The sequence below is a fragment of the Polypterus senegalus genome, chromosome 5, assembly GCF_016835505.1.
Source record: "Polypterus senegalus isolate Bchr_013 chromosome 5, ASM1683550v1, whole genome shotgun sequence".
NCBI lineage: Eukaryota > Metazoa > Chordata > Cladistia > Polypteriformes > Polypteridae > Polypterus > Polypterus senegalus.
The window spans coordinates 146,741,408-146,766,895 of record NC_053158.1 but is presented as its reverse complement, the minus strand read 5'-3'; the positions used below and the strand labels follow the sequence as shown (position 1 = coordinate 146,766,895).

Genomic DNA, 25,488 nt, shown 5'->3' with positions numbered 1-25,488 from the left:
TATATCTCTGCCTCCAAGTTGATCTCAAACTTATTTCACATTTAGTAAACTCAATTCATTGTGCAAAATTTTTGGAAAATTTCAGTTATAACAAACAAAATGATCTCAGTCTGAGTTCACCCTAGTAATAATGAAGAACTGATTTCTTTCCAGACACCAGATATGGTTTTGGAGTTGTTAGTGCTACTGCCTCACTGATCCAACTTCCTAGGTGTGAATATTGTGCATGGTTGTTATTTGTATTGCGCCCAGTTATTTTTTATACATTTTCACCTTATTCTATAGGGGCTTTTCTCTAGATACTACAGTTTTCCACACACATTCTCAGAGAATTCAGTTTAGGCTAATTGGATATTTCAGATTGTTCCTGTTTGAGTATAACTGCAGATTTGTGCATGGTTGGGCTATGATGTGCTGGTACTTCATCCAAGGTTTGTTTCTGCCTTTGCTCCTTTTGCTGAAGGGATATGATCTAACCTCTGCAGCCCTGAAATGAGTTTTTCTGGTATGTGATTGTAAATTTACTTTTATTCTTATTAATAAAAAAATGTCTTTTGATTCTTTGTTTTTGCAGTGCACTGATCGACTAGAGAGGGACAGGTTAATCCTTTTCTTAAATAAACTTATTCTTAACAAGGTTAGTAACCAGATTGCTTTTCCATGTTTTTGTTGTAACAAAAATGGGTTTGAGGTCTTAGTGCTAAATGAAGAATTGTGAAGTTTTTCACAAATGTACTATCGTCCATAAACTCATTTGAGAGACTTAAATATAAATTTACTGACCAAACTGGAGGCAGTATTGTTAACTTGTAAACAGAAATATACATCTACAGAATTTGTTTGGACATGTTGTCGGTACATTTATTAATTTAACATTAATATTTAATCATTTACTTATTCTTTTTGTAATATGGCTTCATTATTTGCTTTTTTGTGTATTTAAGTGTCTTTTTATTATGTCTGTGTCCATTTACCATTATATCTGCCTCCCTGTTGTATGTGTGTTGTGAAGTCCATACTAACTACATTGTTAGTTTAAAGCGACATAAAAGGAAAGCATTTTTTCCTCTCCAGACCTAATTCTAAGAGCTCCTGTATGGGCTCAAACACTCTAACTGCATACTTCATACTTTAGAGTACTTATTTCCTACTTCAGATATATTAAACATTTAATAAAGTTTAAATAATTGGAGGTATCACCTGTCATTAGATAAACTGATTAATTAAAGTGTTTACCTATAGTTTTAATTATTTTATTTTAATTAATTGATGAACCTTATACTTTGCTTCTTACCTATTATTCTTATTTCATAGAAAAATGTCAAGGATGTTTTAGATTCCAATGGAGTCCGTATTCTTGTAGATCTCCTTACCCTGGCACACCTTCATACAAGTAGAGCAACGGTACCATTACAAGTAAGTTGCAACTTTTTGTACTTTCCTATCTTCGTTGTATTTTCTAAAACCTTTAAAAACATTAAAAAAATATTTCTCAATATTCTTTCTAGTTCCAGTCAATGGTCACCTCCCAGGAGACTATTTCTGTCCTTAAAGTATTTATCAGAGTGGAATATGTAAACAGATTTTTTTATTAAACCAGGATGCAAAACATTTCCTTTATTATTAAATATCTTTATTAGATTTATTAAATATTTTTCTTTTTTTTCTCCCAACAGAGTAATGTCATTGAAGCATCCCCAGACATGAAGAGAGAGAGTGAGAAAGAATGGTATTTTGGCAATGCAGATAAAGAGCGAAGAGGCCCATTTAGTTTTGAGGAGGTATGGTAATGCAGAATTGATGGATTTTCATCTGTGATGCCAGCTTAGAATTTTCCCCTTTCTTATAGTTTTTGACTAGGACTCATAGAGTATTATCATACATATTGTATGGTAATATCTGGCAGGGTTTCTAGAGTTCTCAAACACATTGAAATCATGGAAGCAGTCAGCTCACTCTACATTAATTCTTTCTGAAAATAGGGTATTTAAAACCCTCTTTAAAGATTGAGAGTATTGTTAAAACAAGTACAAAAGTACTGTGAAAGTTTTGTTGCGCATAAATATGCTCAATAGGGTAAGCTATTCTTGCTCAAATAGCAAATTCTACAATAAAGAGGCAAGTGATTTTTTCAGTCAGTTGTTCATAGCATGGCTAGCCGATTAACACAAATAATAGTATAGCTTTGAAGAATATTTGGCATATACAGTATAGCCAGCACAGTGACACATATCCAGTATCCTGAGTCTAAATCTTCCACTCTTTCACTCAATCCTTGCCCTTGGGAAATTATACATTCTACCTTTGTCTGCATTGACTGTTTTTTAGGAACTCTGGTTTCCTGTCACATCTACAGAGATGTGTAAGTTAGGTTAAATTCTGATTACAAATGCACAGATGCAGGTCAGTGTGTGTGCATGTGTGTTTGAGTAGTGCTTTATCCATGGGTGACACTTGACTATATATATACTGTATATATATATATGTATATATATATATATATAGATATATATATATATATATATATATATATAGATATATATATATATATACTGTATGTAAACTGTATATATATATATATATATATATATATATTTTTTTTTAATATCACTATTTCTTTTAACTGAATCTGCAAGGAGCAGTGAATATAGTATTTAATAGAAGACTAAACAAGTCCTCTAAGGTTATCATTTCACTAAATCAGTGCAAGACATTGTACATTAGAATCAGAAACTATAGTAGAAGAGCAGTAGCAACAAATAAGCCTGAACTGTAAATGGTGTTGCTTGAGAAATGAGAAGGGTCAGTTTGAGCATGTTGAGGCCAAGCAGCATTTGTGGAAGTAATCGTGGGAGGTGTTATGAAAGGATAACACTTGCCATTGATTGATTACTGAAAGTGTCAATTATAAACAGCCAAGAAATCAAGTCAGTGTTTTGTTATATTGCGTATCACACAAACTAACATACAACACAGTGTTCTATTTCACCAAACAGATTTTTAAAAATTGATAACAAAGCATACCAAATGAAGAGAAAACCTAGCTGCATTACGTAGACTCTAGTCTACGTGGGGTGACTAGCCCACTTTCCATACAAAATATCTGATGCAACACATTACTGTCCCACTCATTTTGTAATAGCTATCCTTTTCACACTGTGAATTTAATACCTGCCTACCTTTTCAGATCTTTTCCTCCTAACTTTAAGCTCAAAGAACAATTACTAGGGATACCCTTTATACCTCATGCATTTAAATAATATTTAAGGTTATGGAAATATTAGGATAAACGGGAATTGCATACAGGTGAAAGTACATGGGTTAGTCATTGTGTTTATTGATTAGTTAGAGGTTTTGTATAATGGAGGAAATGAAGAAAGAATAGTAATAAAAAGTTTAAACTTAAAAAGCAGAAGGCAATTCACAACATATTATCCTAAACTGAGCAAAGTAAGACTTGTTAGAAGGCTGGTAAGAGTGGTACACCTAGAATAAACAACTTTGACTAGGAAAAAGAAATGAAACTTCTGTGATTGACAAACAAGCACCAGAAATAGTACTAGCTGAAATGAATCTAGCAATAAACAAGCTAAGAGAAAGTGATCAAGTTGAAGCAGATGTTTTAGAACTTTGAAAGGAGCTTGGAGATGAAGTTAGAAAAATACAATGTTTTTGCGGATCTAATAGCAAAGAATACATGGATTGTTTTGTCTTAATTATTAAAATGTTGCATTTATTTTATTGATTTATTAATATCAGGATTTGGTCCCTGTTTAGATGCAAGGCTTTTGGAATGCTGGAGTACTGTCTACAAAAACACGATGCTGGGCCCAAGGCATGGATGGCTGGAGACCATTGCAAACAATCCCCCAGTTAAAGTGGTGTCTACTGGCCAGTGGACAAGCTGTTTTGAATGAAACTGACCTAGCAACCCTAATTCTAAACATGCTTATCACTATGTGCTCATATTTTCCAAGCAGGTATACCACAGAAACAGTTAACCTGCCATGTGTTTATTTTGTGTGTCTCTCTGTGTTGATCACTTTTACATAACTGCTTGAAAAGTCTTAATATGTATTTTAAGCTTTATTGTAAGGTAAATATGTGATGTATCTCTTTTCAATTATCTATTCTTAAAGAACAGACCGTATGTGGCATAAAATGAACGTAGTGTGTTGTAGCTGCTGTAGGTACAGGTACATGCTCTAATCTGTATACTAGATGTGAACTGAATGATAAGTGTAGGATTTCAGCAAAGTAACTTTACCATTCTCAAGCCCACAGCATACCACTGTAGCATCAGCTTAAAGAACTGTGTATTGACCACTATATTGTTCTATTACTTTATCTTGTTTTTTTAGGTAGGTTGACAGAGCTCAATACAAAGTCTCTATGGCGATGGAACTAAGTGCTGAACCAATGCATCATATCACTATTTCATACGATTTATGAATTCCCTTAAATAAAGCAGTATAATGTAATGTTAAAGTATCTGTGGCTATGTGCTGACTTATGGCTCCATTTTGGCTGTGGGTCAGATCGTATTGTATGGGCAATAGCATGTCAAATCATCACACTTTTGAACCTCATCATCACAGATTTTAGAGAAACTTGGCAAGCTGATTTAGTGATATGAGTAAACCATGAAACTGAAATTGTTAGTCTTGGATCAATTTAAAGGAGATATAAGCTAACAAAACGTAAAATTATTTGGGGGGGGCTATGTTATGACTTTGACTGTCTCTATCTTCATAAATATAAGTTGCACAGAATTGGTTCATATATTTTTTTAAAGCTCTTTTCCAACTCTATATTTTGTGTAAATACTATGGAATCCCCAAAATGAATAATTACCTTGAGTGATTATAATATTAAAAATTGAATAGCGAAAAAAACTATATTGTAAAATTGGTCAATTTTTTATTAAAGCTAGCTTTTAATGTCATGCACATCTCCAGAAAATTTTCTTTGGTTTTTCAGTCGTTGCTGAGCTATCATTACTTATCTGAAATGTGCATCAAAACTACAATTCCTTGCAATGCTGTAAAATAGCAGTTTGTGGTCAGTGAATGGTGCAAGGTTATTAGGGTTCATGAAAACTAAGACTAAAGTCAGAACTAGAAGTGAAAATGTAATTTTAATTAAAATAAAAATTACAGTTAAAATGAATAAAAAAAGACAATAATGCCAAGGTAACTAAAAATAGAGTTAATGTTAAAGTCAAAATATTTTTAGTTTTTCTCTTTAGTTCACACTTTTGAGTTCTTGAAAGACAGCTCTGCTAAAAAGGGCATTGGATTAAGTAAATCACATTTGAGATTATGCACTCTTTTATTGTGTTTTCAGAAAATATACATCAAGCCTAAAAACTAAACTGAAACTAGATGGGCCCTTAAATCACTATACTGGGGAAATAAATTCAACTTTGGTGGAATTAAGAATATGTTATGTACAAGCTGTACTATTAGAATGGTAAGGTAGAAATGTCAGAACATAAACAATTAATACACTGTGTTTCAGGACAGCATGGGCATGAATAAGGATGGAGGTGGTCAATGAGGATGTAAAAAGTTCAGTCTCAACTCTCCAGTGTTGGGCATAGTTTCTTCAACACATCCTAGCCATGTACTTTCATCTCCAGATGTTGAGGGACCAACCATAGGTTTGGGATGGGGAGGGTCTGCTTGTTGCTACTGGGAGAGTCAGACTGACAGATGTGTTTGTTCTCAGGGGTGAGTTTCTGCAGATGTACTGATCTGACCTTAAATTGAGACTTGGGTGATCCTGTATTGCTGTCTCAGTCACATCTCTTAAAGAAGGTTATCTTCTTGAGATGACATTTGAAATGGTCACTACAAGATTTCTGATTGAGTCTAAACAACTTCTCTACTGAAGACACTATGAAAATGTATGCTGCTACAGCAAATACAATGCTTTTATCTCCACCATGTAATTGGCAGCATCTGCTATTGATTGATTACACATAACAAGTCTGCACACCTGGCACTCCTCTTATTAATGTAGCGCAGAGCATTGGCATTTATTATCCGCATTGGAATGGGCTTTTTTCACAGCTGCCATTTTGACATGAAATAGTATGGCAAGCACAGGTGTCGCTAATGAAGCTTCTGTTCAGTTTCATAACTGGAACCTTAATTAATGTCATTAATTACACCTGCCATCCTATTTCATGTCAATATGGCTTCTATGAAAAAGGCCCATTAGTGATAGGAAACCATGTAATGCCTCCTATATGTAATGATAGCTCAGCAATGACTCAAAAACCAAAGAAAACTTTCTGGAGACACTCATGACATTATAAGCTAGCTTTAGTAAAAAAAAGGGACAAATTTTATAATACAGGTTTTTTCCTATTCAATTTTTAATATTATAATCACTCATAACATGGTAATGTTTCATTTTGATGATAGTATTTATGCTCAAGACAGGCAGGATTTTGGCCTTCAGGTCATATTGACTATGGATTTTGGTTAATGTTTTGTGTTCTGATAATTACGTTTTAAGAATGAGGCAGCATGGTGTAATGGTTAAGGCTTTGGACTTCAAACCCTGAGGTTGTGGTTTCAAATCCTGCTTCTGAAACTGTGTGACATATGAGCAAGTCACTTGACCTGCCTGTGCTCTAGTTGGAAAACCAAAAGAAATGTAACCAATTGTCTCATAAATGTTGCAAGTCACCTTGGATAAAGGCATCAGCCAAATAAGTAAATGTAATGTAAATTACATATGAGCAACTTTTCTTTTTAATCATTACAAATCTGGAGGTTATATTCATGCTGCACTTTGATGCAGAAATTTTCAAGATTTTTTCATGCCGTTTGGTCTTCATTTATGAATTGTGATCATTTATTATGATTACATGTTTTTCACTTGGGATTAAACCCAGAGATGGAGAAGGCTTTTGCTAGGATGTTACTTTTAGGAAAGTTTTTATTTTTTTATTTGAATTGTTTAAAGGTACCCCACCCAAAAATTATATATATTTTTGTTACTTATCTCCTCCATGTACTTTTAAAAAAAATTTTTAACCCCATGCTTGCATGGAGAAAGGATATAACTTCTAATAGAACAGGTCCCACCTGCATAATCCACACATCAAGTATTCAAGTCGTGTGCCTACAATGTGCAATATGGATGTATTTTTTATGAAGACATTGTTAAATAAATATCTCTAGAAAATTAAAGTAGTCCACAAACGGGAAGCTTATTCACACGGGATTCTGCTTTTAAGTTGAAGACAGGACTCATGCTAACCTGACATGTATTATACGACATGAGCAATGTGAATTTTTTCATGGATATAGTTTCTTCATAAACATGAGATTACAAATTTTTCTTGGACAATATTACAAATTAATTTGTACAAGTAACATATAAAAATATATATAATTTCTGTTGAAATTTAAGAAAGGCCTCAGGGCCAGTAGCTTCATGATAGGTACAAATCAGCAGTCCCACTGCCATGTTTCATGAAAGGTATGAAGATCTTTTCTTTGTATGTTTCTGTCTTTTAAAGCCTGGTGTAATGATGTTAAACTAATAAGAATGTTAATGTTCTTGTATGTTAATAGCACCTTTTCAGCAATTTCTAAGGTATTTATCAAATTTCAGTTTTTATATTTCATAGTTTAAAAGTGGTGCAAGGCTCTATAATAGAACTGTGTTGTCAATCCTTTTGGTAATTTCAGCATGTTATTATCTATTACACGAGTTAAATATTTTGGTCAGCCCATAGTTACTTGTAAAGTTTCACATTCAGATATAGATGTGTACTCTGTGTGTGTGTGTATATGCATATGTATGTGTTTATATATATATATATATATATATATATATATATATATATTATTTTCTTTTGAGAGACAGTTTTTTTTTTCAGTTTTCAATTAGATGTTAACAGGTTATCTGATGTTATCTGGAGTCCATTTTTGAATGTTCATGTTTTATGAACTGCTTGTAAAAACACACAGTAGCAATGAATAACATTTTCACATTAGAGGAAAGCTTATACTGTTATGAGTGGTGAAGGTCTTCTGAATTATTTACCTTTTTTTATTCAGGGATCAGGATAATGCCATCATCAGACCTCTTCCCAGGGTTAAAAGGCTTCTCACAGAGAGTACATGTCTTCCTCATATTGTTCAGGTAAAGCATAGTCATCAGAATTAATTGTTTTTTAAAGCAACGAAGAGAGGTTTTTGGTGAGGCTATAAAGCACCAGGAAAAAAATACTTAGGTGAGGTTGAAGTCACTACTTTTAACTGTATGTACTCAACAAGGTAAAAATGCCTTGCTGATTACTGGTATACAATGATAAGCTAATGTAGCATAGATATCAAAATGATTCTAACATGATTTGAAAAGCTATTATATTTGGACAGCTGTGGGCTAATGTGATTATTGTGTTTGACTAGAATGAAGATTACCTTAGCAACATTTTGAACCTGTTGTAGTTATTTTGTACTTCTTTCAGAAGTGTATGTAATGTGTGTTCACAGAAATATGAAGGAGTTTCTCTTTCATATTAAAGACATAACCTTCTTAATTTTATTGAATATAGAGATACGAGAGGACATGTGTGATAAAATGCAGTTAAGACAACCAATGCATTATCAGATTCAGAGTTCAGAAAGTGTTAAAAGTGAGCTCTTGAATAATCTATTTCTTTAAACATATGGTTGATGTAATAATTTGATTATTTAAAACTGAAAAAATACACAGATATGGTTCATATGCTATCATTTATTGTGTGCATGCAAAATTTCTTTTGCAGTTTTACTGTAATATATATATATATATATATATATATATATATATATATATATATATATATATATATATACAGTGCATCCGGTAAGTATTCACAGCGCATCACTTTTTCCACATTTTGTTATGTTACAGCCTTATTCCAAAATGGATTAAATTCATTTTTTTCCTCAGAATTCTACACACAACACTCCTTAATGACAACGTGAAAAAAGTTTACTTGAGGTTTTTGCAAATTTATTAAAAATTAAAGAACTGAGAAATCACATGTACATAAGTATTCACAGCCTTTGCTCAGTACTTTGTCGATGCACCTTTGGCAGCAATTACAGCCTCAATTTTTTTTTGAATATGATGCCACAAGCTTGGCACACCTATCCTTGGCCAGTTTCACCCATTCCTCTTTGCAGCACCTATCAAGCTCCATCAGGTTGGATGGGAAGCGTTGGTGCACAGCCAGTTTAAGATTTCTCCAGAGATGTTCAATCATATTCAAGTCTGGGCTCTGGCTGGGCCACTCAAGGACATTCACAGAGTTGTCCTGAAGCCACTCCTTTGATATCTTGGCTGCGTGCTTAGAGTCGTTGTCCTGCTGAATGATGAACCGTCGCCCCAGTCTGAGGTCAATAGCGCTCTGGAGCAGGTTTTCATCCAGGATGTATTTGTACATTGCTGCAGTCATCTTTTCCTTTCTCCTGACTAGTCTCCCAGTTCCTGCCGCTGAAAAACATCCCCACAGCATGATGCTGCCTCCACCATGCTTCACGGTGGGGATGGTATTGGCCTGGTGATTAACGGTGCCTGGTTTCCTCCAAACGTGATGCCTGGCATTCACACCAAAGAGTTCAATCTTTCCTTCAGGTGCCATTTGGCAAACTCCAGGTGGCCTGCCATGTGCCTTTTACTAAGGAGTGGCTTCCGTCTGGCCACTCTACCATACAGGCCTCATTGGTGGATTGCTGCAGAGATGGTTGTCCTTCTGGGAGGTTCTTCTCTCTCCACAGAGGACCTCTGGAGCTCTGACAGAGTGACCATCGGTTCTTGGTCACCTCCCTGACTAAGGCCCTTCTCCCCCGATCGCTCAGTTTAGATGGCCGGCCAGCTCTAGGAAGAGTCCTGGTGGTTTCAAACTTCTTCCACTTACGGATGATGGAGGCCACTGCACTCATTGGCACCTTCAAAGCAGCAGAAATTTTTCTGTAACCTTCCCCAGATTTGTGCCTCGAGACAATCCTGTCTCGGAGGTCTACAGACAATTCCTTTGACTTCATGGTTTGTGCTCTGTCATGAACTGTCAACTGTGGGACCTTATATAAACAGGTGTGTGCCTTTCCAAATCATGTCCAATCAACTGAATTTACCACAGGTGGACTCCAATTAAGCTGCAGAAACATTTCAAGGATGATCCAGGGAAACAGGATGCACATCAGCTCAATTTTGAGCCTCATGGCAAAGGCTGTGTACATGGGCTTTCTCATTTTTTTTTATTTTTAATAAATTGCAAAAATCTCAAGTAAACTTTTTTCACATTGTCATTATGGGGTGTTGTGTGTAGAATTCTGAGGAAAAAATTGAATTTAATCCATTCTGTGACTAATACTTAATAATAAAATAATTTTTATAATAAAATTCTGAACTGTTCATGTTTTCCCATTTCTCATTGTTTCTATGCAAAATTACAGATAGCTTTCAAATATCTTTTATGTTTCTTTTTTTCTTTTTTGTTTATTTTCTTTGGCAGCTTTTGCTGACATTTGACCCTATCTTGGTGGAGAAAGTGGCCAATTTGTTGTATCTTATTATGCAAGATAACCCTCAGTTGCCTCGACTGTACCTCAGTGGCATCTTCTTCTTTATTATGATGTATACAGGATCAAATGTACTTCCTATAGCAAGGTATGACAGATAATTAACAAAATAAACATTACTGCATTTAAGACCTGTTATTTTAGAAAAGTAACGATAGAGTACTGCCGTTAAAATACTGTATGCATTACCAAATGTCAGTAACCCAAAACTATCTTCCTTGTCAGAACGTTTTACATATACTGTAGTATTTACTATGTAAACATTTATTTTGAACTCAAATATAAATAAATACAAACACTGAGTGCACTCTCAAATGACAGGGTTGATTTTTGTAGATTAATTATTATTCTTGGAAGCAAAATACTATACTGAATAAATAGCTTTAATTTATTAGTAATATAATAATTCTTGTTTTTATGTCCCAGAATTAATGAGAAATTAAAAAATAGTTTTTGTTTCCTTGTTATATAGTAAGAAAGCTTGACTTGAAATATTGTCTTCAGTAGTTAACATTATGCTTGACTAGATGGAAAATAAAATTTTAAGCAATGAATCTAAGCATTGGTAATGTAATTAGGTAGTAGTGATTACTATGGTTTCAATAGTGAGCAAGAGTATAATGTTGTAGTGTGTAAGAAACACTACAACATTAAGCAACCCATAAACATCTTGGACATACCCTGAATGAACCAGCTGAAACCAACAAAGTTGTTACCATACTCTACAAGCTTTCCAAATCATTAATGTTTGTTTATTTTTGCTTGGGAGAATTTTATTCAAATACAAGGAAAGCACAACAGCACATCTGCTGTGTTTTGACAGGTTACTGTCCTCCCAGAAAGAAGTTTCTTGATGTACTCAAAAGAAGTGTACCCTCTTACTTCATCTGCATTGCCATTAAAAGCATTTGTAAGCAGGAAAAACTGGTTACAACAGAGGACTTGTTCTTTGGTAGATTGAAAACAAAAATCAGATCTGACACCAATCAGATTGCTTGGAAGAAACGGATACACACGCACACACTACCATTTTATTAAATAGGAAATTAGATCAGATTGCTCAGAGGAACTGGATACACAGACACACGCACACAAAGTAGTGTTTTATTGTATTGTAAATTGTTATATGGTTTGCAATCTGTAGACTTTTTTTTTTGGCTATTCATAGACAGCTGTATGCAGTGACGTGTATGTTTAAATAATAAAATCCAATCTTTGTTTGCATAAAAAAGAATGATACCATAAACACATAACCTGGCCAACGGCAGTACAACTGTCTACCAACTCTATTGTTTTTTTTTTTTTTGTTTGTTTTTCCACTATGATAAAAAACATACCAGCATACCCCTAGCAACCACTCAATTTCAGATTACCATGGTGTCTAATTTTTATGTGGCAGTTCACATTTCTGCCACTTTGTAATCGGCTGCTAAATACTCCAATACACAGGAGAGGTCACAGTGTGATGAAACGAAGAGGACAATATCTTCTGCAGACATCCAGGAATGCACCCTTATGTTTCTTTTTAAATCACAAACCGGCAAAGGGGCAAAACTGTCTTGGCTTGATGTTAAATATGTAAACTCTCCACAAGTACTGTGAGTGAACGATACATCTATCACACTGCCTCTTATTTTTATAGTGCCATACAGTAGAAACCAAATGATACAAGATAATGATGCTTTCCCAGGTTTACAGAGCAAGCATAGATAGGACTAGCAAATTTTCCATAACCACTCAACTGTTTGTGCGAGAATAAAGTCGATCTGCTTTTCACACCAAGGATGGAATTTGTATTGAACACCCGAGTTTCTATTTTCAGACAGAGAGCAACTATACCACTGCATATTGTAATTGCTCAGTAACTGGAATACACTGTTTTTTTTCTGCATATAACCGATAGGTACCTCCCTCCTCCCCACTGTGCCAGTCCTGAGGCACTGTTTCTGCATTTCATGCAATTGATATGATCCTAAAGAGAAATCGCAGGTACAGAAAGGACATGTTAACCAAGATGTTTTTGCAAATATTTCAGTGTTCCCCAGTGGATTGCATCTAATCCGCACAACCTTACTTTTCTACCACTACAGTGACTTCAGCCATATGAATGCATTCAACTGATTCACTCATCATATTTGGTGACCCAGCACAGACTTTTACTGTAGAATGGGGAAGTGTACGCCAGTTAGCCCTCCTGGACTGACCACGAATCCTTCATTGGATTATTTTCTCCGGCGATACTGCTGACTGAAGTTTTTTTTCATCAATGATAACGTTAATGGAGATGCATTGTTAAGTTCCTGTGTTAGTCAGTTTGGAACTGCTTTGTTTTCCTGCGTGTTAAAACTGATCTGTATCTTTATATATGCAGTATGTAATTAGTAATTTGCGAAGGTGTTATTGTACTGTATTTTACCTATGAACTCAATGAAGATATCTATACAAAAATGAACTGAATTTAACTGAATACTCTTGATATATTTCTGTAGTGCCTTTAAGGAGAAGGAAGGCATATCCACTATGTTTTATAGTTTATCAAAATATTTAGTTTATGTCTCAACAGGATCCCAAAACCAAAAATTTTTTTTTTGAGATTTCACTTAAGTGCTACAGATTCCTTATTAACTTATTGGAACCTGTAGCTCTGATGCAGAGCTTCCTCTTCCGATTGTACATTTTTTAATCATAAAAATTGTTGGCTTCTCTCAAAATTGCAGTTAGCCAACTTCCACAACTCCTTGCTCTGACTTCCAGTGCTAAGGTCTTGAGTAAGGCCTGTTCAGATACATTTTTAACCACTGTTTTATTTTTCTAACAGGTTTTTGAAATATACACACCTGAAGCAGGCATTTAAGTCAGAAGAAGTGAGTATGTTTTTAAAATTGTCTTTCTTATTTGTTTACTATATTTAATGTAGTCAGAGTGCTATATGTGAGATCTTTTAAATCCCATATTGGATATTCAGTCCCTAAAGTCTCAAGTACATCAGCTTCTGGATTTCTGAATACCTTCTTGGTAGTTTTAAATATTATTTTTCTATAGCCACCAGACAAGTTCTTCTGAACTATAGATTTTTAAACACTGCCAAGTGTTGAAGAAGCTAAAATGGAAGATGCAACCCTTTAAAACACTTGAACTGCCATACATTTTCTCAGTACTATAATTACCAAGGTTACACTAGGTGCCACTTGAATTCCTTTGTTATTCCTAATGGTCTGTTACCTCTGCATTTTAATAGTGCATCCCTAATGCTCTACCCCAAAAGCAACATCTTGCCTCATAAAGTTTCATTGATTGTAATTTCTTGGCATACAGCATATGTTTTCACTTTAAATGTTGGCATACGTTTTAAATGAAAAATCTTTCCAGGATTATACTGTAGCCAGGCAGAAAACTACTTCAGTTTTTATTAGTATTTTTAGGGAAAATCAAAACAATACATTTCAATCAGCCAGACACGTGTGCGTGTGTGTATGTATGTGTGTGTGTGTATGTATAGAAATAGAAATATATATATATACCAAAACTGCACTGATTCATCGGGGTATGTTCTCCACAAGACCTCTGTAAGTGTCTTGTGGTGTCTGGCACTAAGACATTAGCATCATATCATTTAAGTCATATAAGTTGTGAGGTGAACCCTCCATGGATCTGACTTGTTTTTCCAGCACATCCCACCAGACATTAAAACGAATAAAGATCTGGGGAATTTTGATGGCACGGTCAACATGTTGACCACTTTCTCATGTTCCAAAAAACCATTCCGGAACAATTTTTGCAGTGTGGCAGAGCACATTATCCTGCTGAAGGAGACCACTGCCATCAGGGAATATTGTTGCCATGAAGGTGTGTGCATGGCCTGCAGCAGTCTTTAGGTAGGTGGTATGTGTCAAAGTAACATCCACATAAATATCAGGATCCATGGTTTCCTAGCAGAACATTGTCCTGAGCATCACATTACCTCCTCTAGCTTGCTTTCTTTCCGTAGTGTATCCTGCTACCATCTCCTTCCAAGGTAAACAATGCACACACACCCACATTGTCCATATGATCCAAAAGACAATATGATTAATCAGAGCAGGCCACCTTCTTCCATTGCTCCATTGTCCAGTTCTGATGCTCACATGCTCATTGTAGGTGTTTTCATCACTGGACAGTGGTCAACATAAGCAGTCTGATTGGTCTGTGGCTATGCAGCCCCATATGAAGCAAGCTGCATTACACTGTGTGTTCTGTAACCTTTCTCGCATGTCCAACATTAAGGGTTTCAGCCATTTGTTCTACAGTAGCTCTTCTGTAGGATTTGTTTAGACGAGCCATCCTTCATTCCCCACACACATCAATGAGCCTTGAGTGCTCAAGACCCTGATGCTGGTTCACTGATTGTTCTTGTTTGGACCATTTTTGGTAGGTACTAGCCACTGCATACTGAGAACACCCCACAAGACTTGACACTTTGGAGATGCTCTGATCCAATCATCTAGCCTTCACAATTTGGCCTATGCCAGAGCTGCTCCAGTCCTCCCATTTCTCCATTTTTTTCTGCTTCCAACATATAACCTTCAAGATCTTACTGTTCACTCGCTGCCAAAAATACTCCCCCCCCTAAGATAGGTGCCATTATTATGAAACAATCAATGTTAATCTGTTCACTTTTCAGTGGTTTTAATCTTGTGATTGATAAGTGTATATATTGTTTATCAGAAGTATTTACCCAATTGGAGGTTTTCACATTTCATTGCTATATGACACTGTATCACAGTGGGTTTATTTGGCTTTTTTGGCACTGATCAACAGAAAAAGACTTTTTAAAGTCAAAATGAAAACAGATCTCTGCAAATTGGTATAAATTAATTAGAAATATAAAACACAAAGTAACAGAGACATGTTGCGGTGAGTACTTCCAGGCCTTATCTTCTGATTTCACATACATACATACTGTAACTTTACATTAGCTAAGTCAAGTTACATTAATAATTTAATATGGCAATGTTGTCCAGATATACTCTGGTCTCCTGCGGAATGTACTTAAACTGATTAAGCATCTTGGATAATGAATGCTGAATGAAAGAATATTGCAAAATATGTATTAATCTCTTGGCTATGAGACTAGGGACGCATATACATGAGAAGCACACACAAAAGCATAGACCAAAAAATATATCTAAGAGATAAGATAGTTGTGCCAAAGAGAAAAAAATAATAAACTAACTAAACTGTTCAAAAGTCAAATCAAAGTAATTATTTGCCACAATCTGTTTATTGCTTAGAGTTTGAATGGGTTTTTACAGGGAAAGACATATGCCCATTATTCTAATTCTGCTCCTTTGATCAGAATCTCACAAATGATTCCTTTCACCCTCTGAAGAAGATTCTTACATGTTAGATGACTCCACCCTAAGATCTTATGAGGCCCAGTCTTAGCAGGACATATCCATAAGTTGACGAGGGGTTAGAACAGAATCATATGAATAGTATTGTGGAATGTGGCATAATATAACAGCATACTAGTGTTTATTACTTTTTTATGTTATTGTTTTTAGACGAAGGGTCAAGATATTGTACAAAGAAGCATTCTTGGCAACATTCTTCCTGAAGCCATGGTTTGTTACTTGGAAAATTATGATGCAGAACGATTTTCTGAGATTTTTCTTGGAGAATTTGATACACCAGAAGCAATTTGGAGCAGTGAAATGAGGTAAAGCTTTCATGGTTCAAGAGTAACATAATGCCTATAATAATTTTGAGTTATTAAGCTGACATACTCTAATGTTCTTGTTTTTTTTTTTAATAGTGTTGGCATTACATAAATGGGTATTTTACCCCTTTAGCTTATGAGTGCATTGTAATTTTTGCCAGTGCTGACGTTAATATCTTCAACTGTTTTTAAGTGTGTTTGGATATAATGAGAAAGTCACCTACTGCCGCCACCATGTTTGACTGTCTTCCCTGCCTGTCTTTCCATCTGCATGTGACAACTTGGCTCCCAATATTCGCAATTTTGTTGAAATTTTTGCAGACCTATTCTGTACAGAAATTGGTCAGGAAAGAAACCTTTCATTGAGATATCTCAGTACAGCATGCTGTTCGTACGGTTTAAACAGTTACAGTCACCTTAAATGAGGTCACTTCAAATTATATATTTTGTGTATTATCATATTTTCTTCACCCAACAGACACTCCAGATGACTAAACAAAACACCAATACAAGTTAGTAAAATTCCAGTAGAGACACACGTACAAGTTGCTTTTTGGCCAGCAACAATTAAAACAAAAAAAAAAAGTCAGTGGAAACGAGTTATATACAGTGCATCCGGTAAGTATTCACAGCGTATCACTTTTTCCACATTTTGTTATGTTACAGCCTTATTCCAAAATGGATTAAATTCATTTTTTCCTCAGAATTCTACACACAACACTCCATAATGACAACGTGAAAAAAGTTTACTTGAGATTTTTGCAAATTTATTAAAAATAAAAAAACTGAGAAATCACATGTACATAAGTATTCACAGCCTTTGCTCAATACTTTGTCGGTGCACCCTTGACACCAATTACAGCCTCGTCTTTTTGAACATGATGCCACAAGCTTGGCACACCTATCCTTGGCCAGTTTCGCCCATTCCTCTTTGCAGCACCTCTCAAGCTCCATCAGGTTGGATGGGAAGCGTCAGTGCACAGCCATTTTAAGATCTCTCCAGAGATGTTCAATCAGATTCAAGTCTGGGCTCTGGCTGGGCCACTCAAGGACATTCACAGAGTTGTCCTGATGCCACTCCTTTGATATCTTGGCTGCGTGCTTAGGGTCGTTGTCCTGCTGAAAGATGAACCGTCGCCCCAGTCTGAGGTCAAGAGCGCTCTGGAGCAGGTTTTCATCCAGGATGTCTCTGTACATTGCTGCAGTCATCTTTTCATTTATTCTGACTAGTCTCCCAGTTCCTGCCACTGAAAACATCCCCACAGCATGATGCTGCCACCACCATGCTTCACTGTAGGAATGGTATGAGAGTCCTTCAGGTGCCTTTTGGCAAACTCCAGGTTGGCTGCCATGTGCCTTTTACTAAGGAGTCTGGCCAGTCTTCCATACAGGCCTGATTGGTGGATTGCTGCAGAGATGGTTGTCCTTCTGGAAGGTTCTCCTCTCTCCACAGAGGACCACTGGAGCTCTGACAGAGTGACCATCGGGTTCTTGGTCACCTCCCTGACTAAGGCCCTTCTCTCCCGATCGCTCAGTTTAGATGGCCGGCCAGCTCTAGGAAGAGTCCTGGTGGTTTCGAACTTCTTCCACTTACAGATGATGGAGGCCACTGTGCTCATTGGGACCTCAAAGCAGCAGAAATTTTTCTGTAACCTTCCCCAGGTTTGTGCCTTGAGACAGTCCTGTCTCGGAGGTCTACAGGCAATTCCTTTGACTTCATGCTTGGTTTGTGCTCTGACATGAACTGTCAACTGTGGGACCTTATATAGACAGGTGTGTGCCTTTCCAAATCATGTCCAACCAACTGAATTTACCACAGGTGGACTCCAATTAAGCTGCAGAAACATCTCAAGAATGATCAGGGGAAACAGGATGCACCTGAGCTCAATTTTGCACTTCATGGCAAATGCTGTGAATACTTCTGTACATGTGCTTTCTCAATTTTTTTATTTTTAATACATTTGCAAAAATCTTAAAAAGTAAACTTTTTTTAACGTTGTCATTATGGGGTGTTGTGTGTAGAATTCTGAGGAAAAAAATGAATTTAATCCATTTTGGAATAAAGCTGTAACATAACAAAATGTGGAAAAAGTGATGCGCGGTGAATACTTTCCGGATGCACTGTAAGTATCACTCTGTAAGAATAGAATGAACAAATATGTACTCATTATTTACAGTATGTTGCCCTTAAAACACAGCTGCATTATTTACACATTATAATTTCACTGACATAAAATATTCCTTTTAAGTAGAGTTCCAGACCTACTTTCTATTAAGGCAGCCAACAATTGGTCATTAATCAATGCCATTTTTACATCATTTGAATTGGATTCTACATAACCCTGTTTGGGCTACATTTTTAGCTATATAGTATTGCAGTGTAATGTTAAACAGCATGTATTTAATGTAGCCTACTAATACATTATTGCATTCTGTTATCACTGTTGTTTATTTATTAATTTTGTTGGAGATGTCCTCTAAATTAATTGACTTAAACTAGTCAGTAGGTGTATTTGTCTCTTGTGTTTAGTTTCTTCAGTAAAGTCTGGCTATAAATACAGTGGAACCTCGGTTTGCGAGCATAATTTGTTCCGGAAACGTGCTCACAGTCCAAAGCACTCATATATCAAAGTGAATTTCCCCATAAGAAATAATGGAAACTCAGATAATTCGTTCCACAACCCAAAACTATTCATATAAAAATGATTAATACAAAATATAAAGTAAAAATACATAAAACAAATTAACCTGCACTTTACCTTTGAAAAGAATCATGGCTGGTGTGAGTGAGTTTCTAAACTCTTGTGGGATTCCACTCAATGGGACGACATGCGGAAGAACATCCCAAAGCAATCACAGTCTCCCAGCAATGTAGCAGTTCGTCGTAAAAGCGAATCCAAAAAGATTGCGGACATGCTATAAGCGCCAGCCGTCGATGGGTGATACAAGGAACATTATAAATGCACAGGGCACAGTACTGCTTGGCCACGACCCTGTCTGACTGCTGTTTCTGTGTATAGGAGAGTGGCAGATCCCACTACAATTAATAACTGCGCTGTTGCTGTTTCAAGCTGAATAAAGCTGGTGGTGCAAGACGGGGACTCGCACGTCACAGCACACACACAGTCACAATGCTTAGTAAACAGTACAGTAATCCCTCGCTATATCGTGCTTCGACTTTCGCGGCTTCACTCTATTGCAGATTTTAAATGTAAGCATATCTAAATATTTATCACTGATTTTTCGCTGGTTCGCGGATTTCTGCGGACAATGGGTCTTTTAATTTATGGTACATGCTTCCTCAGTTTGTTTGCCCAGTTGATTTCATACAAGGGACGCTATTGGCAGATGGCTTAAAAGCTACCCAATCAGAGTATGTATGACATATTAACTAAAACTCCTCAATGATATAAGATATGCTTCCTGCGCGGTGCTTGATTGTTTGCTTTTCTCGCTGTCTCTCACCCTCTCTGACATTCTCTGCGCCTGACAGAGGCGGTGTGAGCAGAGGGTCTGTTTGCTTAGAAGATACGGACGCTCCTCTAAAAAATGCAGCTTTATCACAGTGCTTCGGCATACTTAAAAGCCCAAAAGCACGTATTGATTTTTTGATTGTTTGCTTTTCTGTCGCGCGCTCTCTCTCTCTGACATTCTCTGCTCCTGACATGCATTCTTTGAAGTGGAAGATATGTTTGCATTCTTTTAATTGTGAGAAAGAACTGTCATCTCTGTCTTGTCATGGAGCACAGTTTAAACTTTTGACTAAAGGTTGTTATTTCATGTCTAGAGGGCTCTAATAATGTTAACAGTGTGGGAGAGTTTATTAGGGCTTAAAATATATAAAAATAACCATACAAACATATGGTTTCTACTTCGCGGATTTTCATCTATCGCAGGGGGTTCTGGAACACAACCCCCGCGATCGAGGAGGGATTACTGTATACGCTTGTACGGATGTTGACTATATGAGTGAGGCACGCAGACTCAGACGGAGAATAGGAGAATTTTGCCCACAATCCTGCAGCAGAGAGAGAGAGAGAGAGAAGAACCATCAGCTCAGTTGTGATTACATGACGCTCAGCAGACAAAGTGTATACATACTACTCGTATTGTAAGACGTTCGTTTATCAAGTCAAAATTTATAAAAAAATTTAGCTCGTCTTGCAAAACACTCGTAAACCAAGTTACTCGCAAACCGAGGTTCCACTGTACTTACTGTTTTTTTTCCTAGTGGTCCTATGTTACATGAATCATTGTTGTTTAAACGGATGCTCCATGGCAGTCACAGAAATTTCTTTTCATTAACACATAATTTTAACTGGTACTATAAGTGATACCCTGTTTAACTTAATTCCTTTAGTAACAAGGAATAATTGATATTTTCATTTGAGATGGCAAAAGTCTGATAGTGACCAAGATTAACTTATAAGAACGCTCTTCTGCAAAGGCGTAGCAGTGGTGCTACAGTGCCTTGATACCTGTGACAGATGCTGAGTATATTCTTCCTTTTAATTGTTCAGTTTCCTCAAATTTGTTATTTCTTTGCTGTTTTATGCAACATGCACAGTATGGATGACAGCCTCTGAACTGTATTGGATATTAAAAAAAGTCAGAGTTGTGTCATAGGAAAAAAAAAAAACTAGACTTCTTATTATGTACACACGATGAACAAAACCTTTACTTTTTTCCACTTAGGCTATGAATCTTCACAATCTCTTTTCTTTTTCCCCTTATTTTTTTCAGGCGGTTGATGATTGAGAAGATAGCTGCACATCTTGCTGATTTCTCACCTCGTCTTCAAAGCAACACCCGAGCACTTTATCAGTATTGTCCAATTCCTTCTATTAACTATCCTCAGCTTGCAAATGAACTGTTCTGTAATATTTACTACCTCAAACATCTTTGTGATACTCTGAAATTCCCTAACTGGCCCATTAAAGATCCTGTGAGTAGTTGTTTTGAAAGAAATTGTTTTTTTTTTCTGGTGGCTTAAAACCTCATATAATAATTGATATTTTTGTTTTCTCCAACAAGCTGAAAATAGTTTTAGAAATGTGATTGAGTGTTGTTTGTGTGTTATTCAGTGTGCTCTATAAGCTGGTATCTTACCCAGTGTTGGTTTCTACATTAAACGTGGTGTTGCAGGTATCAGCTGTGCCACACTTTATTGGGTAACAGGATTAGGAAAATGAATTGGTGATCTGTTAATGTAGACTATTGCAAACATATGTTGGATTCTTAACTTTTGATAGATTCCTGCCTAGTTAGAGAATTACAGAGACTTTAAATGCCATTTTCAACTATGAATATGGATTCCTTTAAGCTCCTTTGTGTGCTTTACCCCTGGAAAGTCAAGCCAAATATGTTGAACTTTTTTCCACAACAAAAAATGTTGAAACATTTAAATACCAAAACATTAACATATTCACAGTATGAAAGGCATGTCTAATGATAATTAGATGTCTAATTTGATAATTGCTTGATACACATCCTACTGTTTTTAAATTTTCACTCCTGGGTGATTGAATTCATCATAGTCCTTGTTATTAATGAAGTACAGGTACTGTGTTCCCCCTTCAACCATAGTTTCCCCAACCATGATTTCAGTTACCTGCAGTTTTAACATCTTAAATAAAGAAAATTCCAAAACTAAAAATTCATGAAATTTAATTAACTGTGCACCCACCTGGCTGAACACTGTCGAAACTAATACAGCATGAATGATCCCATTGTTCACTGATTTCTCATTTTCCATCTACCCGACCAGCCTCCCTTTCACTGTTAGTTGTGCTGTAGCATCCATGGTGTAAACATTCTCCACGCTCACTGTATGGCTATAAATATATATTTATTTTGCCTATTATAGCCCCAAACCACAAACATAATGATGCTAGCAGTTCTCCTAAGAATAAGAGAAGGTGTGAAGTCCTTTTAAGTAAGAAAATCGGAATTATTGACCTAGTATTGATAGGTAAAAAGTCATAATGCTGAAGCTGCCAGAATGTACAGCAAGGATGAACCATCAATTTGTAAAGTGATAAAAAAGAAAGATGAAGTTGCGTCTCTAGTGCTTAATAAATATTTGGTGAAGATGAAAAAAGTATTACATTTGTGTTTGGAAGATATGAACAGACAGTATGTTCTGGTTGACAGTAACAGCTTTCATTGGAAAGTGTAAGCCTAAAAATGCAGTACTATACTAGGCTATTATAATTATACTATACAGTACTGTATGGCGGGGTGGCACGATGGCGCCCTGTGTTGGCTGGGATTGGCTCCAGCAGACCCCCGTGACCCTGTAGTTAGGATATAGCGGGTTTGATGATGGATGGATGGATGGAGTACTGTATGACAAAGTACATCATTTTCGTTGTGTTTAAATTTACTAAAGTACTCATTATAAACCTATTTAAGTATCATAGGTATGTATGTTAAAAAAAAGTAAATGCATAGGGTTAGGTATTATTTGCGAATTTCTTCCATCTGCAAGGGAAGTATGGAACATATCCCCCTTGGATTCCTGGGGACTACTGCATTTCATAATAACATATGATGACATAAATATATATATATATATATATATATGTGTATATATATATATATATATATATATATATATATATATATATATATATATATGTATATATATATATATATGTGTATATATATATATATATATATATATATATATATATATATATATATATATATATATATATATATATATATATATATATATATATTAATTCTGATTACTGCAAAGTAAAGGTTTTAATGTACCTTGCATCTCAAAGCTTGTGAGTTGGTATGTCTTTTCAGTTTACCAAGAAGGTGATTGGAGGATGTGACAAGTCAGATACGTTGTTTAGGACTTTATGTTTAAGTCCTGAGAGCAGAGTGAAAACACTGAGAAGATGACATCCTATGTTTTAGGAAAATAGTGCATCTAACTATTTTTAGTCCCCTTTGGTCCTTAGCAGACTTATTGCCATATCAAACAGTAATATAGAATATCAAAACACTTTCGTTAATAAAAATGTAGAAAGAGGTCATTGTTTCCTGTGACACTCTAAACTTCTTTAATGGCCTTAGTTGAGCATTCTTGATGAGAGTGGAACTACTACAGTGGATGTATTGAACTACAATATTAGTCATAGAAGTAATATTGGCCACCTACCTGCCAAGAGGAGGTCAGATATTGGAGGCACATGCATTTTTCAATTTTTCAGTGAAAAAAAAAAAATTACTTTTGAATATTCAAATAGTAATGCACATTCAGATTTATTTGAAGTTTGGAGCTAAGACTGTGTGAAAGACGACAGCATATAAAATAATGGCAATAAGTAACAACCTTGTGATGTACACAAATTTAAAGTGAGTAGCTTAGAAATGGCATCATCCAGCATACCTGCAGTATGCCAGAAAGGAAATCTAAAGAATATAAAAATGTGGTCATTTAATTTCAGTATCTTTCAGTATATCTTTCAATTTATCAATAAACTCCACAGCATTAATTCTTTTAAATTGATATAGTAGAGGATATTTCTTGGTAATTCTAGATGTTGAAGTATATAAAGAAGCTCAGTGTGCACTGCATTTCTCACTGATCTGTTTGCATTGTAGGCCATGTAAACATGGGACAAAAAGCTTGTTGTTAGTCTATAGGTTAACAGTAATGTAGCCACTGAGGGAAGTTAAAGTGCTTGCTTTTTGGAAGAGCTGTTCTAGTATGTAACTTTATACTACCTATGTAAGCAGAAGATTGAAAATATCGATAATAATAGAAGCAAAGTGAATAGCACATGTATTGATCTTCCATGTTGAAATAAGGTCAGGTCCAGAAGCTTTCCTGTTCTGTATGCTGAAAAACAGCCTTACATGATGCTTCTTGATTGTACAGGATGGCGAAAAACATTCCTAGTTGTCTGAGTGCGGTCAGCATCTTGCAAATTAATTTTCACATTGGAGCTACAATGTAATCTAAAATTACAGTAGCTTTTTTGGAAGCAAGGAGTCATTTGGAGACACAGTATGATTCATAGTGTATGTTGTGGTTCGGTATTCTGCTTTGCACCATTAGCTGTATGTCAGTATTCATATTAAATTAATTTAATTTCCACTTTTAAAGGTCCTCTTTTCTAATTAGTATTGTCTATGTTTTTATTTAATCATAACTGCTGCTTTTAATACACAGGGACACATTTGCAGGTGGTGCATTTTTACATTTTATGCTCTTTTCTTTTTTTTAGGTGAAACTCCTAAAAGACTCCCTTGAAGCATGGAAAAAGGAAGTGGAAAAGAAACCACCATCAATGTCACTAGAAGATGCATATGAAGTTTTGGGTCTTCCTAGACTCCCAGGCCAGTAAGTAGCAGTCATTGTTATCTTCCTTTCTACTAAAAGCAGAAACTTAAAATAGGATTGTTTTTAAAATTATATAGTACTACCTCATCATATGTTGGTTTGTGTTAACATCGAATTCGACTTTACATCATTTTTTTGTTAAAATTTATGGAAAAAATACACATTGTTTTAAGTCAGTTTATACAACCTTATATTGGTCATATTGGTAATATATGTAAAATGCTATACTGAAATTTATAAAATCAAGTAGAAGCTTATAAATTAAAAAATAGTCTGATTTACCTGGTGTTTAGTGCCGATACCTCTGCGTTCCGCTGCATGGCGGTGTAGTTCACAATCACCAATTCAGCTCAAACAAACTGCGTTATTCGCAGTGTCTCAATTGTGTTGTATTAACAGTGTCTCCTTTGTGTTGAATTTTTGACTTTAATATTTCTTCTGGCTACTAAGAATGTTCCTAGTGTCAGTGCTAGCCTTAAGTGTCATGCTACGCGTATATTGTTAAAAGATAAGGTTAGCATGATAAAACGTCACGAAAGAGTTGTAAAGGTTGCTGTCGTTGGTTGTGCTTTTTGTTTGAATTGGATTATGTTATTGACAATCATGCATGACTAAGCAACAGAGTTTAGCCCACATTAAGGATGAGGAACACTGTTATCAACAAGAGGAGAGGAAAGATGTATGAAGAAATTGAAAAACTTCTCTCTCTTTGGATTGAACGGCAGACTCATCAGCGTATTTCCATAAGCCAGATGTTGATTCTGGAGAAAGAGTTGTCTGTCTTTGCAGTCCTCAAGAAAAGGTTTCCCGTTGAGAATAACACAGAGTTT

General features: G+C 35.7%; 1 protein-coding gene across 3 annotated transcripts in view; it reads left to right on the top strand.

The window, feature by feature from the left end:
• LOC120529567 (dnaJ homolog subfamily C member 13) overlaps positions 1-25,488 on the top strand; it is a 301,442-nt gene that overhangs the window by 202,327 nt on the left and 73,627 nt on the right. For all 3 annotated transcript variants that reach the window (XM_039753466.1, XM_039753464.1, XM_039753465.1), the window contains 10 exons: positions 575-637; positions 1,315-1,416; positions 1,677-1,781; positions 3,778-3,980; positions 8,082-8,166; positions 10,529-10,683; positions 13,414-13,459; positions 16,139-16,293; positions 21,037-21,238; positions 24,543-24,658. In XM_039753466.1, the coding sequence (XP_039609400.1) occupies positions 575-637; positions 1,315-1,416; positions 1,677-1,781; positions 3,778-3,980; positions 8,082-8,166; positions 10,529-10,683; positions 13,414-13,459; positions 16,139-16,293; positions 21,037-21,238; positions 24,543-24,658 (1,232 nt within the window). The remainder of the gene's footprint in view (positions 1-574; positions 638-1,314; positions 1,417-1,676; positions 1,782-3,777; positions 3,981-8,081; positions 8,167-10,528; positions 10,684-13,413; positions 13,460-16,138; positions 16,294-21,036; positions 21,239-24,542; positions 24,659-25,488) is intronic.